General features: G+C 39.0%; 1 protein-coding gene across 1 annotated transcript; it reads right to left on the reverse strand.

The window, feature by feature from the left end:
• Positions 1–5,206: 5,206 nt before the first annotated feature.
• CDO1 (cysteine dioxygenase type 1) lies at positions 5,207–16,465 on the reverse strand. The gene is made up of 5 exons (XM_079143915.1): positions 16,044–16,465; positions 13,099–13,176; positions 11,368–11,522; positions 6,937–7,106; positions 5,207–5,946 (listed from the first exon to the last, which is right to left on the reverse strand). Exons 1-5 carry the CDS (start codon positions 16,211–16,213, stop codon positions 5,917–5,919), a joined length of 603 nt encoding a protein of 200 aa, XP_079000041.1. The 5' UTR covers positions 16,214–16,465; the 3' UTR covers positions 5,207–5,916.
• Positions 16,466–16,874: the final 409 nt, after the last annotated feature.

The following is a 16,874-nucleotide window of genomic DNA, read 5'->3' on the forward strand; positions in this document are numbered from 1 at the left end:
ATCAAAGCCAATCAATCTTCGATTGTATTAGATTATGTTTTTTGGTAATATTTTTCCCTCTCATCAGTTCTAGTTCTGTACTATTTCTTCCCCTCACCGGGAACTGTCGTGGTTGTGTATTCACTATGTGGATATTCAGCTGCCGATGTTTTAAGCAGATGACCAATTCCTTGAGCTTGCGTAAGAAGACCCCTCAGACTTCTGAGGGAAAGCCACTCTCTCCTTGTTTCTTGAAATTTCTTTAGGAATTACTCACTGGGGATTTAGCTCAGCAGTAGAACATCTGCCTAGCAAATGCAAGGCCCTGGGTTTGATTCCCAATACTACAAAAATAAAATAAATAAACCAAATTCCTTTCACTGACATGAAGCATCATGTGTTAGCTTATAAAGCTGTCACATCTTCAACCACATAAAAAGCTCAGTGATAAAAAATGTGTATCATAAGCCAATCCCAAAAAACCAAAGGTGGAATGTTCTCTCTGATAAGCAGATATTCATACACAACAGAGCAGGGAATAGGATTTCATTTGGATTAGGCAAAGGGGAATGAAGGGAAGGGAGTGGGGATTGGAATAGGAAAGACTATAGAATGAATCAGACATAACTTTCCTATGTTCATATATGAATACATGCCCAGTGTAACTCCACATCACGTACAACCTCAAGAATGGGATCCTAATTAGAATAAGTTATACTCTAAGTATGTATAACATGTCAAAATACACTCTACTGTCATGTATATCTGAAAAGAACAAATAAAAATTGAAAAATTTGTCAAGAATGCTTCAATTCTCTTGAGAGCAGGGAAGAATTCTAAACTGACCATGACTAGATTGTTACTTTTCTTACTAGAAAGTGGACTTCCTTTGGGCTTTCTTGGTTGTGACACATGATCTCTCTGAGGGTAACAAACTTCTGAAAGCAGTTGAGCTTTGTGTGACCTCATTTAGCCACTGTACAGGGTGGAGTGAGGACATCGAGTGGCAGACTCTGCACTAAGGGAGGCTTCCAGCAGGGACAACTTGCTGTGACCCTCTGCCCTTACCTCATCTCCTGAGGCCTGTATCTTGCTTGTCTTGCAATAGAGAAATACAGCAACTGATACTTATGACACTCTATATGTGGTTTTCACTGTAGAACTGTTTGTAATGGTAAAAGGTTGGCAATATCCATTAATAAAAGTCCATCGATGGAGGACTGGTTAAATATATGGCATTTTCCTATTAAGGAATACCATGCAGCTGTCAAAGAATGAGGGGCTGACTGGATTCTGATATGGAAAGGTCTTATGAATGCACACCACTGACTAGAATACTATGGGTGGGTGTGAAAAATGGCATGGGGGATGGGACAAAACACAAGAGAATGGCACATTGTGGGGTGATACACACACAGTATATTAGTTACTTTTAGAAAGGGAAACTGAGCACATGGGGATAGGAACAGAAGGAGAATTTTTACCATATGCCTTTCATATCTTCTGCGTTATTTGTGAGTGTATGCGTATGTGGGGAGGTACTGGGGATTGAACCTAGGGCTGCTTTCCCCCGCCCCAGCCCTTTTTAAATATTTTATCTAGAGACAGGGCCTCACTCAGTTGCTGAGGTGGGCCTTGAACTGATGATCCTCCTGCCTTAGCCTCCTGAGTAGCTGGGATTACAGGCACCTGAGTAGCTGGGATTACAGGCACGCACAACCATGGGTGACCTCTTGCACATTTTCTATGATGTCTGTTCCAACACACACACACATACTTTTTTTCACACATAATTTTTTAGAAATAATTTTTCATTTTGGGAAAATGTACATATATACTTTAGCCATTTGTGAATGTACAATTCTGTGGCATTGAATTCATTCACAATGCTATGTACCTATCACATACCCAAAACATATATACCCCAAACATTTTCATTATCCCCATCAAAAACTTAAACAAGAACCTTCACTCCCTTTATTCTAGTCCCCCATAACTTCTATTATACTGTCTGTGAATTTGCCTACTCTAGGTACCTTAAATAAGTGGAATAATATAATATTTGTCCTTCTCTGTCTGACTTGTCACTGTTCCACATATATTTTTTCCTAGAGCACCTACCAGTTGGGTAAATAAAGTTGGGAAACATTTTTAGAAATAGAACAAATCTTGTGAAATGTGTGGACGTGCCTTGGACAAGCTAGTTCCTGCCTCTGATATTTCCAAGAAGCCCCTCTGTAACCTTTAAAAGATTAACAGATGGTTCTGTGGGGTAATACCCTGTTAATCTCAGAAAATGAAGTCATAGAGCCACCATTTTCCACAGCCTTGACTCAAAGATGTCTTTTTAACCAGGGCCCCCAGAGCCTTCAGGGGGTCCATGAATTCTTTTTGAAATTTTGCGCAAATTTGTTGGGTATTGCCTTTCTGAAAAAAATACTCTTCAGCATGAGAAGATTTTCAAAGTAGTCTGCAATAAAAAAAAAAAAAGCTAAGTACCATTGCAAAACAGAATAATTAATGCTGTTCCCTTCCATGAAATTTACATAAAAGCCCTTTGTTCATTAAGTAGACTACGTCCATGATTAATTAACCTATATCAAAAGATAGGTCTCTGACATGGGTCTCACCTAAAAAGTCTGTGGCTTAAAAAACGATCCTTAGAATTGGCATACTTAATGAAAATAACATGGCATATTTGATTTGGTGGCTCACAGGATAGATAATAGCATCAAAATTACAAATTTTCAAGTAAGGGGTTGAGGCTTTTTCCCATTCATTTCGTAAGTATGGAGCACCAACTATGTGTCAGCTATAGTGTGAGTGTCCAGGAATTAGCAGTAAATGAAACCATGTCTCTACTTGCATCTTATTAGCAGGATTAGTACAAAACCAAAAATGACACTTCTCAGGTAAATGCTTCAGTGGGTTGAATAGAAAGTGCCTGGAGGTTTCACATTTAGACAGGTAAGTTGCTTGGGAATTCCTCTGTGGAGAAAGGCATTTGAACTGAAACCTGAGGGGCAAGAATGAGCAGCCATGTACAGAGCTGGGACAGGTCCATTCCATTCCCAGTAGAGGGAAGAACAGGTGCACAAGTTCAGCCACAGGTGTGTTGAGAGGTCCTGAGCGCTAGGGTGGAGCTCAGGCTCCTCTTGGCCCTTCTAGCCTCGGGCCTTTGCATCCTTCCACATCCACCCATCATTCAGCAACCACAGTGCTTTCAGCCCTGATGATTTTTTACTCCTACAAAACCCACTTGCAACTTTGGTGCTGTCACTGCCCTGCTATGTGTGCAAATGCCCCAAGTGACCCAAGTGTACACAGAGCACTATGGGGAGCAGCAGCAAGTCTGTTCTGGCCAGAACGCTGGCATGGTGGGAGAGAGCAGGGCCAAACACAGAGGCTGGGGTGGGTTGGGCAGTATTGCCAGCGTGGCCTTGGGGGCTGACCCTCACATTCATAAGTATCCTCGAGTTTAAATTTTGCCATACATGCTATACAAAGGGTATTTATTACCTTATTTGTGCATGAAAGGTGTCATTTATTACACATTTAAGCATACTATATGTCTTACATATATAACTATACCATAATTTTTTTGGTTTTGCATAGTGGGATACACTGAAATGGGAAGTGGTCCAGGTTTCTCTTACCCTGAAAGGCCCAAATATAAAGAATGAGTTTTAAAGGATGCTTGAAATAAAATCCTGAATTTAAATCCTAGCTTTCCATTATCTTAGTTGGCTGCCTTTGGTAAGTTTCTTAATCATGCTCATATGTAGATCTACATATAGAGATGAATATTACAGAGTGAATGATAGCAAGAATCTCCCCTACACCTAATTTAGGTGAGATTTTAATAAGATTTTTGGACTACAAGTTGATATTATAATGGAATGAGACTTTGGGGATCTGGGGATGGGTGAATCTTTGGCATGTGAGATGGACACTGTTCACTGGGGGACAGAGACATTCCCACATTATCCCCATAACTTATGTTACCTCTGTAGTAGAAAAGACTGTATAGATATGAGTCAGAGTACAATCCTGGGATGGAGACATCTAATCATGAGTTTCAAAGAAGAAAGGGGAAGTGAAGAGGTGATTATAGTGACGATATGTAGAACTAAATCTTGCCACTGCTGGGTTTTTGTTTGTTTGTGGTACTGGGGATTGAATCAAGATGTGCTTTACTACATTGCCAGTCCTATATGTGTTTTGAGACAGGGTCTTGAAAAATTTCCCAGGTTGGCCTCAAACTTGTGATCCTCCTGCCTCAGCCTTCCCAGTCACTGGGACTACAGGCATGTACCACCATGCCTAATTGCTGATTTTGGAGATGGAGGAAGGGAACAGAGCCAAGAGGTTGGGAAAACCAAAACATAAGAAAACAAATCCTACTCAGGACCTACTGAAAGGAAGGCAGCTCTGATAACACCTTGATTTTTGTGTCATGAAGCTGTCAGACTTCTGACTACAACCTACATTGCTTTAAGCCACTGAGTTTGTGATATTACAGCAGCAGTAGAAAGCCAGCAGTATTTGATTCCTTAAGCTTGTTTTCCAGAAATTTGTCAGTATGTCCAACAACTTATAAGGCCTACTCTATTGTTAGTATTCAATAAATGTTAATATCCTTCTTGAAGATAAGAAGCAAAGATGTAAATAATCATATGAGACAATACAAACTCAATCAGAAAATTTCAAAAGACTACTTTCTAATTGAGTTTCCAGAGATAATACACTTTAAGATTGTGATAGATATCCTAAGAAAATTGCCTAAAGCAAGGCAGCAAACACAAAAGAATATGTGGGGTTTGCGGGTAACACAAACAAGAAAAACAGGTGAGTTAGGGGCTGCAGCAGGCTGAATGGGTGATCCCTTTGAGGGGCAGATCTTAGCCTAGCTAACTGATAGCAATGAATATGCAATGCAGGCCCAGTGTTGCCAGATACTTTGAAATTTCAAGAAGATAGAAATCTTCACCTTCTTCACCAAATACTTATGTGCGTGTGTGATGCTGGGGATGGAACCCAGGATCTCCCGCATACTAGGCAAACCCTCTAACACTGAGCCAGATCCTCAGGTAATTGGCTTTCGAATGTAGTCTTTTGACCCACATGTTCTTACAACAAAAAAGTATTTTTCACGGTGCTTTTGGTATTCTATCTAAATCTAAGAAACTATGATTTATATGATTTTTTTTAGAAAGACAACTTCAAATTGTATTCACATCTAGTTTTATTAAAATTATTTGGCAATTTTGATAGCAGTACAAAGTCTTTAACTATGACATGGAACATATTTGATGTGAGTTTCTATTTTGGTTTGTTGTAGTTTTGGGTATATGTACATTTCTAAATCCTCTACCTTTCATTTCATTACCAAGAGGAGAATTGCCTTAAGTTTCTCTATCTATTATCTATAGAAAAGGAATCTGTAAAATAAGGTTGAAAAAATAAAATGCACAGACCCAAAAAAATTCTCTTTGAATATTAAGAACATACAAAGAATATTAAAGACATCTACATTTAGTCCTCCAGATAGCAAAGCAGGCATTTGAAGTCTGTGGGTTCTTGTTTTTACTTATTGCTAATTATAGTTAAGAGACCAAAGTATTTCCAAAAGCTATTATAAAAAACCCTCAGTGAAACACCCAGCCTGGTTTCAATGGAATTAGAAGATAGAACCAGGAGAGTATGTGATTTGGCCTTTAAAAATCACAAGACTTTTTTCTTTAGTGGGATTTTTCTTCTGCAGTTGCACAGGGCACTATGGCTTGCTTAATGCCTTATCATTAACATCTGCCTTACAGTAGATCTAAGTATTGGCTTATTTAAGTGTGTTACTGGACAGCAAATGGTGAGAGCCTCCCTGTCCAAGGCAAAAGTTGCGCAGACCTTAAAGCACAACCTCATGGGGTTTGGTGATCCTTAGTTGTTCTCCAGTGAACCTGAAGCAGGCTGTAAGAAAGGGGAGAAGAAAGGTGGGTAAGAATTTTTCTCAAGGCATTTCAGCTTATTTTAAGTAGTCTTGCTTCTGCAGCAGGGGATGAGAACTTGGTAGGGCAGAGGAGCCTTGTTGTTTTGTTCCTGATAAGAGTATCTCTTAGGGTTCAGAATGTGGGAGATAAAGACACAACAGGGTAGTAACTTGAGAAAATTCCACCCTTGTTTCCCTCAAAGGCTGTGCTTTTGCTAGATTCAAGGGGATTATTTTCAGGCACTATTTCAGGATATTAAAATTACCAAGTAGAGACTGTTTCTCTCAATAGCCCATTTATTTCACCAGGTGTAGAAGACTGCTTCCTATACAGTTGCCATATTATTTTTAATTGGTCAGCTGTCTTATTATTTTTAGGTGGAAATATTTGTTCCTCAAGAAGGAACAGAAGGCAAGTGGCAGAGCACTTGCCTTGCATGTACAAGGCCCTGAGTCAATTGCCAGCACAGTAAAAAAGAAAAAAAAAAAAAAAATCTAATTATCTATGGTCTAAATAGCATCACATCTCAAAGAAAAAGCAAATCAAAGTGGACAAATTCCATTAGTTCTATCATCAGAATAAAACCTCAACTTTATAAAGGTAACTATGCAACTTGTTTGCATTGCCCCAACAAATGAAATCTATGAACAGTTAAGTCATAACAGTTATGCCAAATAATATCATTTCAAATTCCTAAATAAATGAAGAGAAAACATTTATTAAAACATTCTTTAGGAATAAGTACACACTTTGAAGTTTCTCAATAAGTAATATTTTGCATCTAAATTTTTAATACAAATTGAGAATACAGTCTCCAAAATTCAAGATATAATTAAGATATATAGTTTCTTTCCCCTGAGCTATCTCATTTTTAAATTCAAGAATACTTAAGACATTCAAATAATATTTAGAACAACAGCAATGCATATGGTGTAATGTTGTCAACCCAGGAGACAAGAATTATACTTACGAATGGAGTCCTGATTCCAAATTTGCTGTGGAATGTCATGGTGACTTTGTTTTTATGTCCTGTTCTTTGATCAAAGGCATGGCACGTATCAAAAGGAGGACTGTACAAATGCAGACTCACGGCAGGTTCTGTATGACTGATATTCTCTACTCGATGTAAGCCAATGGAATCTAAGCAATATGAAAGAGGAAAGAAGAGATGCAGGAGCTTAGATGACAGCTAAAGGCAAAACTTTTGTCAATCATCTATGATTCTGAGTCAATATTGATAGATAGGGAATTAACAGAAATTAGTTAGAATTAAACTTCTAGTTAAACATAGTGACAGGTACACATTAGCTTCTGCTCCTTCCTGAAAATCTCCTCCTATTGCAGAAAAGGAATTTAAAAAAAAAAATGGACATCAAAATAGAAAGACAAAAAAAAAAAAATGGAAACGAGAAAATGTTAGTAAATATTTCAAAGCTTGAAAGATGGATGTCTTTGCAAAGGAGAGATAAATTCTAAGTCACTTGTGGGGAAAGTCAAGAAATAAACTATTTATATCTTGAACTTCTTCATAACTAGGAATTGGCAGCACCAGTTATTTCTGGAAACAAGGGTGAAGATGAGGATAAAATACACCAACTGGTTCAAAGACTACTTAAGAAGCATACTCTCAAATCTTTACCAATTCTCCCTCCATTTCACTCCAGTAAAAGACAGATCTATTCTCTAGAAAGTATAACAGGTGAACATGGGACTGGTGGACCACAGGTAAAAAACAGGTGAATTAAACAAAAAATTACATATTGGATGATAAGATTCCTGCTTATAACTACCTAGCTGCCAGACAGGATTCTTCTTTCCAGGTAGATGGAAAGATACTTCTCAAGGAATTTTATTGACTCAAATATATATATACACACACACCCTAGGGGTGTGTTCACAGTAAAAAAGAAAAAAAAAAAAAAATCTAGGAGTTCACTGCGAGTTCCTAAAGGAAAGGGCTCTGCCAGACCACCACAGAGTGAAATCCAGTTGACAAGCCCCATTCCTTTGTTCAGAGTTATCAATTAACTATTTTCCCCCTCGGTTTTTACACATTAGCTCATGGTCAAGGCTGCAGAATATTTGAGCTGGCCTCTAGTACAGAATACAGTGGCCAGAGCAACCCGAATAATGCAACTTCAAACAATGGTTACTCAGGAGAAGACTTCAGAAGGCCTATCATTAACATCCTTGGTGAGATAAAAGTTCATAAAAGGGATCAGAAAATGAAAAGGGCTTTTAGAAATAAAAATCTGAATAGAAAGGTTGGCAGAAAAAGCTGAGGTGGATTCAAAGAACAAAAGGACAAAGAGAAAACAGGAAAGAAAAAAACAAAGGAATAGTTCAGAAGCTTTAATATTTAAACAGGAATTTCAGAATCATAACAAAAAGAAATAACCTGAGAATATTTTCGAGAACTGAAGGGCATAAATGTCTAGAATCAAAGAACCCACTGAGTACCCTGCACAGTGAAGAAGTCATCAAGCAAGATGCCTCTGTGTGATGTTTTTCAACACTGGGATCAGAATGATGGCACCAAAAATTTCTAGAAAGCAAACAACTTCCAGGTTTCGTAGAGTTAAGAATCAAAATCACACTGGGCTTTTGACAAGAACACTGGTAAACCAAAAGACAAAAAAAAATGACCTTCATAGTTCTAAGGAATGATGTTTGCCAGATAGGTCACCATCTATATCCAGCTCAATTACCAATTGAGTTGCAAGGACTGAAGACATAGATTTTTAGATATTTGAGGTCACAGAAATTTATCTCCCATGACTCCTTTTTTCACAGTGCTGCTGGAAGATATGCTCACCAAAACAAAGGTGTGAAGCAAGAACAAAGGAAACAGGAGACCAGGAAACAGAGAACTGACACAGAGGAGCAAAGGAATGCTTGGGAAGATGTAAGGGGAATCTCAAGTTGATAGCCAAGCCATGGTCTAAAGATATTCCATTTGTACTGGAGTAGTCAAAAAGCCCTGGGAGAGGGGCTAGGGATGTGGCTCAGTTGGTAGAGTGCCTGCTTCACAAGCACAAGGCCTTGGGTTCAATCCCCAGCACCACAAAAACAAAACAAACAAACAAAAAGCCCTGGGAGAAATACTTTCAACTAGATATAAAACACAAAAATACCCCCAAAATACCCAATGAAGAATAATACCTAGAAGCAGAAAACTTAGGTTCTGCTTCTAGCTAGAGTAACAAGCTAGGCTACCTTCAAACAAGTCACAAGTCACAATTTTGAGAATCTTATTTTAGAAATAAGATTAGAATAAGGTTCTAGATAAGGTTCTAGAATTAGAATAAGGTTCTCCTTATTTCTAAAAGTGCCTTGATTCTATAGCTTACTGCTTTTGTAATGCTTTAAGCACAATTCTGAATAAATGCTCAGCATTCCTAAAAATTGACTGCCCTGGATACGAATAATTTTTTGTTTCTCCAATTGCAGGCACATACACCACCCAAACCATATGGTAATCCTGCAAAGAAAGACCCTGAAAAAATAAGTCATCATCCTTTAGAGAAGCCCCGAGGTTCATGTGTGAGCCTTACTGTTAATAATCCCAGCACCATCACTACCATATTTTGAGCTTTGCCTTCTCTTTTTTCTTTATGTTCACAATGTACCTTGTCTTTTCTTAGTGATATTTATGAAGGCTAGCTCTGTCCCTGCCCTATTGACCTTTCACCCACTATAATGGACAACTTCTCTTTACCCCAGTTCTCCCTTCTCTTCCAGCATGTGTTACACACTGCTACCAAATTGATCAAGAAATTCCCAATTACAACTACTGACTGAAGAAAGTTCATACTTTGACCTGTTTTGGAAACCCAGGTCCTGATCTCTCTTTACTCTCACTACCAGCTTCCAAGCCCATTCTTCCTTCTTTGTTCCCCATTTCTGTAGTTTCCAGTCTTTGTAAGGACTGCTTTCACTCATGTTCTATCTTATACTCTATTCTCCAGCCTGCATCTGTACAAATCAGAGGTTAAAATTTTGCAGCTTTTAAGTTTTTTGGGTAGTCTCCATAAAGATTTAGTATATCTCACCCAATATTTTACTGATTAACAACAATTCGCATAAAAACCAGAATTTCCAACTTCTGTGGAAAAAGAAATCAGATGATCTCATTGGCGTTGCTAGCCCCTTAGTATGCCTTGCACGCTCCAGCTATCAGGTCCTCACTACTGCCTTATCCTCAGACTGCAGTACTCACTTATCTACATGCTTGGTTTCTACACCTTTTGCAATGGAGACCCCCTGAAAAGGCTTATCTAGTTTTCAAGATCTAATTTATTTTCTCAAAGACTGACTCCAGCTACAAGTGATTGTTTTGAAAGGCTTTTTGCTTTATTGTGTATAGTATTATAACTGGTCTTATAAATGTGGTATGCCTTATATATAGCAACCCTCAAATATCTTGGAAGATGAGTTAAGAATTTTCAAGTACATAGGAAATTAATATCCTTATGTTATGTAAATGGAGGGAAAAAATTCCCATAAGGTCTGACCTTTGTAAGTGACTTGCATTCCTAAACCAATGATCTAACAAATTTAGGCCAAGTATTAAGGCCAATAGTAGACTAAGATATATGAAGGAAGAACAGGTTAGAAAAGTCTATGTAATATTTTATTTTATATAAGTGGGAAAACATCCTGATTAAGAGCATGTGCTCTGAGAATTCAAATCCTGGCTGTCATTTAAAAGCTCAGTGACTTCAGACAAGTTATTTAATCTTCCTATGTATTGGCAACCTCATGTACAAATGAGAATTAAAATTATTTATCTCATACATTTTGATGAGCTTTTTGGAAAGTTCCTATCCCTTTTGGGAAAATAGAAGTTAAATCACTACCTCTTCTGAAAAGTATTTGGCTTTCCCATACCACAGTTAGGAAAAGAATGAATTCTTGGTAAAACATCTATAATAAATCACTGCCCCCAAACATATTCTTTCCCTTGAGGAAAGTCTTTTAGACATGCTGTATGCATTTTAGAAAAACAGAGACTAGTTGATGTTCTTAATCACTTCCAGAACATTTCTTTACATTTTCTAACACAAAGTTTACTATTTCCAACTTGATCTCTTTTGTTGAAAGACTGTACTTACTTAAAATGAGCTTCTAATTTTTTTGTTTGTTTTGCGTATTCTATTCTTATCTTCCCAAGTCCTGGCAGGTAAATCACCTTTTACTGAACCTTTTAATTGATCTGCATGTTTTTAGTAAATGACTCAATGCAGAATTAAAAAAATAAAACACACTATGTATAGGTCATTTTCCAAGTATTTTAAATCATGACTCTGACAAGTTTCAAAAGATGTGCGCAAGTAACCAGTATTTTAGATAAGAGTCCACAGTTTTCCCACTTGCCCTTAGAGAAAGGATAGGATGTTACCATTGATGTAGGCACACTGGTTTTCTCTCAAGGTTCTTTCAGACTTCTTGATCATCTCATTGGATTTTTTGTCAGGCCAGGCAAATAAAGTCTCCTTTAGATTTCCTTGCAGCAGCTTCAGGAAGCAGTGGGAGTCCGTGTGATCATGAATACTGCTATATATACACAAAAGGACAACTGAACTCAGTAGCTGGTCAAGTACCCCGTCTGCCCAGAGCTGACACCTACACACTGCCTAGAGGACATCTCCCAGGCCCAAATCGATTTCTGCCAAATTTTCAAAATGTCATCAATTTATAATTCAACATTGTTCAGGGTCAAGTCATAAAATAATGTATCATCCATTTCAAGGCATTTACGAGGCACAGTTTTGATACACACCCCTACTAAAGAGCAGTTAATTTTTTAAATGTTGTCATAATACTAAATGGACAACAAAAACAAAAAATTAATACTAATTTGAAAACAAAACCAGAACCTTTTATTTTCCCCAAATACAGCTCTTAATAACTCACACTGAGCTAGAATTTGATTATGATGGCACATTAGAAATTGCAACCTAGTATGCAAGGTCCTGGTTTTAATCCCCAGCACCACAAAATAACAAAAAGCACATTAGAGAAATTCTGAAAAGAATAAAGATAATCATCCATAATAATCACAATACATTGAGAAGATCACTTAATATTTTATGTAGGCCTTTTTTCTCCTTCCTTTCAGTGGGTGAGGGGCAGCATGTATACGCCCATTATCATACTTAAATTATACTATAAGTTATATGTAATGTTAACATCTTATAGATTTATAGAGTAGATGACCTGTGATTATCTCCTTGGTGGGTGAAAGTAAATTGCATTTAAAGAAAGAATGGATTTATTCATGTAATCTAAAATGGTATCTAGGTATTTGAAGTAGGAATAACTGCAGAGTTGATTAAAATATACATACCTGTATATGTTTTTAGTATTAATTTCATGTTGAATTCTATAGCCTATATATGTACCAAAGAACTTGCTTCCTATATCCACAGTCAAGTCACAATCCCTAATAAATCTGCTTTCAAAAAATACTGAATGAATACAACTCCATTCTTTTTGAATAAATAAACCCTATTGATCTAACTTTCTAAAGTCTTGTAAATTTATATTTCCTTTCTCTAATCAAAAAAAAATTTTTTTAGCATCCTCAAATACTGGGAAGGAGCTGTTTAAAAAGGTATTCAGTTGGCAATAAGACTGGCACATGCACAAACTAAAGACAAAGAACCAATTTTTAAAGAATCAATATTAGTTTCAGTTGTCCATAAGGTAAAGAAGCTAACCACATAACATGAAGTACAAAGAAATTTCCTGAATTTGTGAATAGTTTTTTAGCTCAAAATCTTTGATGGTTTGGTCTTTGGTTCCACAATTGTTTACACACCTCAAACACCACAAAGGTCAGATTTAAGCACAACTCCATAAAAAAAAAAAAAAATAAATAACTACACAGAAGACAGAAGGTGAGTTAGATTATTACTTACCAGATTTGCCTCAATTGGGGGACTGGTTTTGATATTTAGTGTATTCCTTAACTTCTCATATTAATTTGCAGGGAAATTTTTGTTAGGATTAGGGGATCATGTGAACAGATAACTCTAAAATGTGAGATTAGTGGCCAGTCTGGTACTGTGTACTTTTCATATGCTAGGACAGATACTCTAAGAAATACCTGAAATCAATTCTATATTACCTGCCATGTCCTTCACCCCAACATAGAATCATCAGATTGAATTTCCCATTTCCTTGATCCACAAGATTTCGGGTATACCTAAAAGAACAACACATTTCATAAGTTTAAATTTACTGAAACAAGCCCTAGGAAAAACAAGGGTCACAAAGTAGCATTCATTTACAAATCCAGGTCTCCAGAGAGAGCCTTAGGCCACTAGGCCATACTACCTGCCCTGTGTACCTAGGTTACTATTTCTACCTCAAAACAACTCTGAATGTTTTTGACTTTTCTGTATTTTATGGTTTTAGTTTGTTTGTTGCAGGTCCATGAAGAATGAGAAGATATATATTGTGAAACACCACATTTACAGAGTTAGCTATATATTATGAAGTACCACATTTAAAGAGTTAGCTAATCGGTTTTAATGAATTGTATTGGAAAGATTACTGGAAAGATTATAGGAAAAAAAATAAAGCAGATTCCATGTTTCTCTATCACACAATCTCAAACTGATAAAAAGTTTCTTATGGAAGTTATTTGCAAACTGCTCCAGGGAAGAATGTTGCTATTGTTTTGAGGTTTTTTTTTTTTTTTTTTTTTTTTTTTCTTTCTTCCCTGTAGCTAATGTAGGACTTGAGAAACAAGGTTTCATTAAATAGCTATTCTAGAACTCTCTTTGGTTTTACTACTAAAGCCCAAATACATACCACATTCAGAAGCACTCATAATGAAAAGTTCTCCACAAATAAGGTTGACCAGGGGTATTACTGCTCTATCTAATTAACCAAGTTTGATAGTTATGATATTTATTTAGACTTTTTTTTTTTAGGAAAGGGATTCATGCTTTTTGGGGGGTGGGGGTGGGGGTAATGTTTGTTCATTTGTTTACTCATATCCTGCAAGCCCTTTCCACTCTGTCCTGTCCCTCTTCCCGCCACTCCCCCTCCCCCACCCTCAGGGCCAGGTGCTTGGGAGCATGATCCTTGAAGGAGTTGCTTGGTAAGTGGTTTTTAGCTGTTATCTTTACTTTGTAGTTCTTTGTGACCTATCAAGAGGTGGTACATACAGTAACACGGTATTTACACTAAACTGGGTTTCTATACCAGAATCTTACTTTTCCCTCCACCAATCTAAGGGTGACCTCTTGCTTCACTGGACCTTATTCCAGATAATTTACTGTCCAATTTACACTAGAATATATTTTGTGGAACATATTCTGCATTTGTATTGCACTGTCCACCCAAGGTCATACAACAGAATCCTTCAGTGCTAGGCACCTAGGCTATGCCCCAAGTACTCTAAAATTTATTTCTGCTTTCCCTTTTTCCTCCCTCTCTATTCGCCCAAGTACCCACTCAGGACTATACCATGATTTTAATGTGACTTGCCTCAGCTCAAGCAACCCAAATGATGGTATTTCGAAAGGTGTGTCAAGACTAATTTAAGGTCCCTGGAAATGCTCTTGTTTAAAGATGAAGAGTTATTACAGTCCTCCCTGGTTAATTAATTTCACTTGGCCTATACTATATTATGTTACTGGAATAAAACAAAGTCATATGTCTAGAGGAAACGGAGTAGTAGCTGAAAGTATGGGCTCTGGATCAATAATCTTATTTGAACCCTGACAGAAGTCCTTGTTCTGTCTCTTTGCAGCCTATAAGTCTTTGTATAAGTATCTTTGGATACTGCCTTGGAAGAGTATCCAGCCCATAACAAGTTCTCAATTGTATGGAACAAATACAGGCACATTTTAAAAATGAGGTAGATTTATTGACAGCCATTGAAGGACTTGACCAGGAACTGAGTTGACAGGTACCAAAGGAAATTCCTAAAGCCTCTTTGAAAACAGAATGGAAGCCCAAATGGTCTTCACTTTTCAAATCCTAGAATAGTTGAAATGTCCCTGCTAACAAAACTACCAAACACCCTACATGTTAAGGGGATGTGACTAACAGAAACTGCCTCCTAGGAAAAGAGATGTTCCTTCTTTCCTTGTTCCTTGCTTTCAGTCTCCCTCTTCTAGTCTCAACCCAGTCAACCATTAAGGACTGAAACGCTGACTGCCCTTTCGAAGAGCAGAACCTCTCACCCTTTGTGGTGATTAAAATTTCTGATCCTAGAGTATGGATAATCATTTTTACTTAACAAATTATGCTGGGCCTTCAAAGGTTCCAACCTATCAGGACACCTCCCTCAAGCTCCTCCTGGGAAGTAGCGTTTTCAACTTACTTTCCACCCCTAGGAACTGAGGATAAGAGAAAGCTGATGGTCTGAAAATGCAGCACATTGTTTATTTTGAAAAACCCGTTAGTGGATTTGAATAAACCCGAAGTGGAAAAGTTAAATTGATTTGGAGAGGGTAGAACAGAAATTGAATAGTAGAAACTGACAAAATCAAAACTATTTTACATTAGTAAAAATGCCTTCTCGAAGGTGCGCGGTTGGGGCAACAGAAGGCATAGCGATAGAAAATTGACGTCAGGGAATTGTGTCCCCTGCTATCACCCCTTTTCCTCCACGGCTGATGTAGTTCTGCACACCTGGGGAGCAGCTTCCATTAGTCCAGCCAGTCAGTTCCTTTGGCTGTGGGGATGCCCCAGCGCCTGAATCAAGGATTGACAATAGTTTCCTAGAGGAGGGCATTGTTCCTGAGGCTGAGGACCAGGAGTTGGGGTTGAAGCAAAGGGGTTTGGCCGGGAGGAGAGAAGAAAACCTCGGCTGAGAGGTGGCCTCCCTCTATTGGCGCCAGCCCGCCTGCTGTCTGTCCCTGGCCTGTGGCGACAGTAGGATCCACCTTTCGCATGCACAGCTGTAGCGGAGCTCAAAACGCGTGGCGCCAGCCACGGGGCAAGAGGGCGCCAGTCAGGGGGCAAGAGGGTGGGCGCGGCGGGCGCGGTGGGGCCTGGGCTCCACAGAGCCACCTTTGTCAGTGCCGCTTGACTTCAAGGCGAGAGCGCACTCACCTGTACTGGTCGAACTTGGCGTACATTGCCCACTCGGCGGGGTTGCTCTCGTAGGCTTCCAAGACTGCCTGCACCTCCTCTACATTGACCTCGTCGCCCGCAAAGAGCTGGTGCAGGATGCGGATCAGATCGTTCAGGGTCCGTGGCTTTAGCACCTCAGTGTGTTCCATATCGCTCGGAGCTGGCTGCAGTGGAGTCGATGAACGAGTGGAGGAGGTGGGGGCGAAGGACCTATGCTGCCGGACACACACACACACACACACACACACACACAAATACCCCTAGGCCCTCGAATGCCAAACGTGAAGAAACCTTTCTTAAAGATCTCAAGATACCCACTCCTCGGCAGGGAGCGTGGAGGATAGGAGGGTCGCTAGGGACAAGCTGCACTAACAGGACTGGACCAAATCTGCGAAGTTCACCCTCCCGGGCCCTTTTTAAGCTCTTGGAGTCAGCGGGAATGTACCAATGGCCCTCAGGGGGTGGAGTGAGGCGGAGAGCAATCAAAGAAAGGTGGCAGAGGCGGGGACAGCCTGCGGGAAAGGCCCACGCACACATTCGTTAGTGTGTATTCGCATGGCTCTGTTCACCCCAAGATTTCTCAGGGGCGCCATTATCTTCCATGTCCTAGTGCTCGTCGTGGGCTTTGCGCAGTCTCTCCCCCACCTTAACTTCGCATTTTGGCCGACCATCCCAAACCTTCTCCGGTCGCCACTTCTCCCACTGTGGTTCACAACCCCAGTCGTAGACCCAAAAGGGTCAGAAGGAGACCGCTGGGGCACGCTGAGGAGGGAATGGAAAGGAATCTTGTCTCCAAATACAACTTAAGGA

Source organism: Sciurus vulgaris, assembly GCF_902686455.1.
Source record: "Sciurus vulgaris genome assembly, chromosome: 6".
Classification (NCBI taxonomy): Eukaryota; Metazoa; Chordata; class Mammalia; order Rodentia; family Sciuridae; genus Sciurus; species Sciurus vulgaris.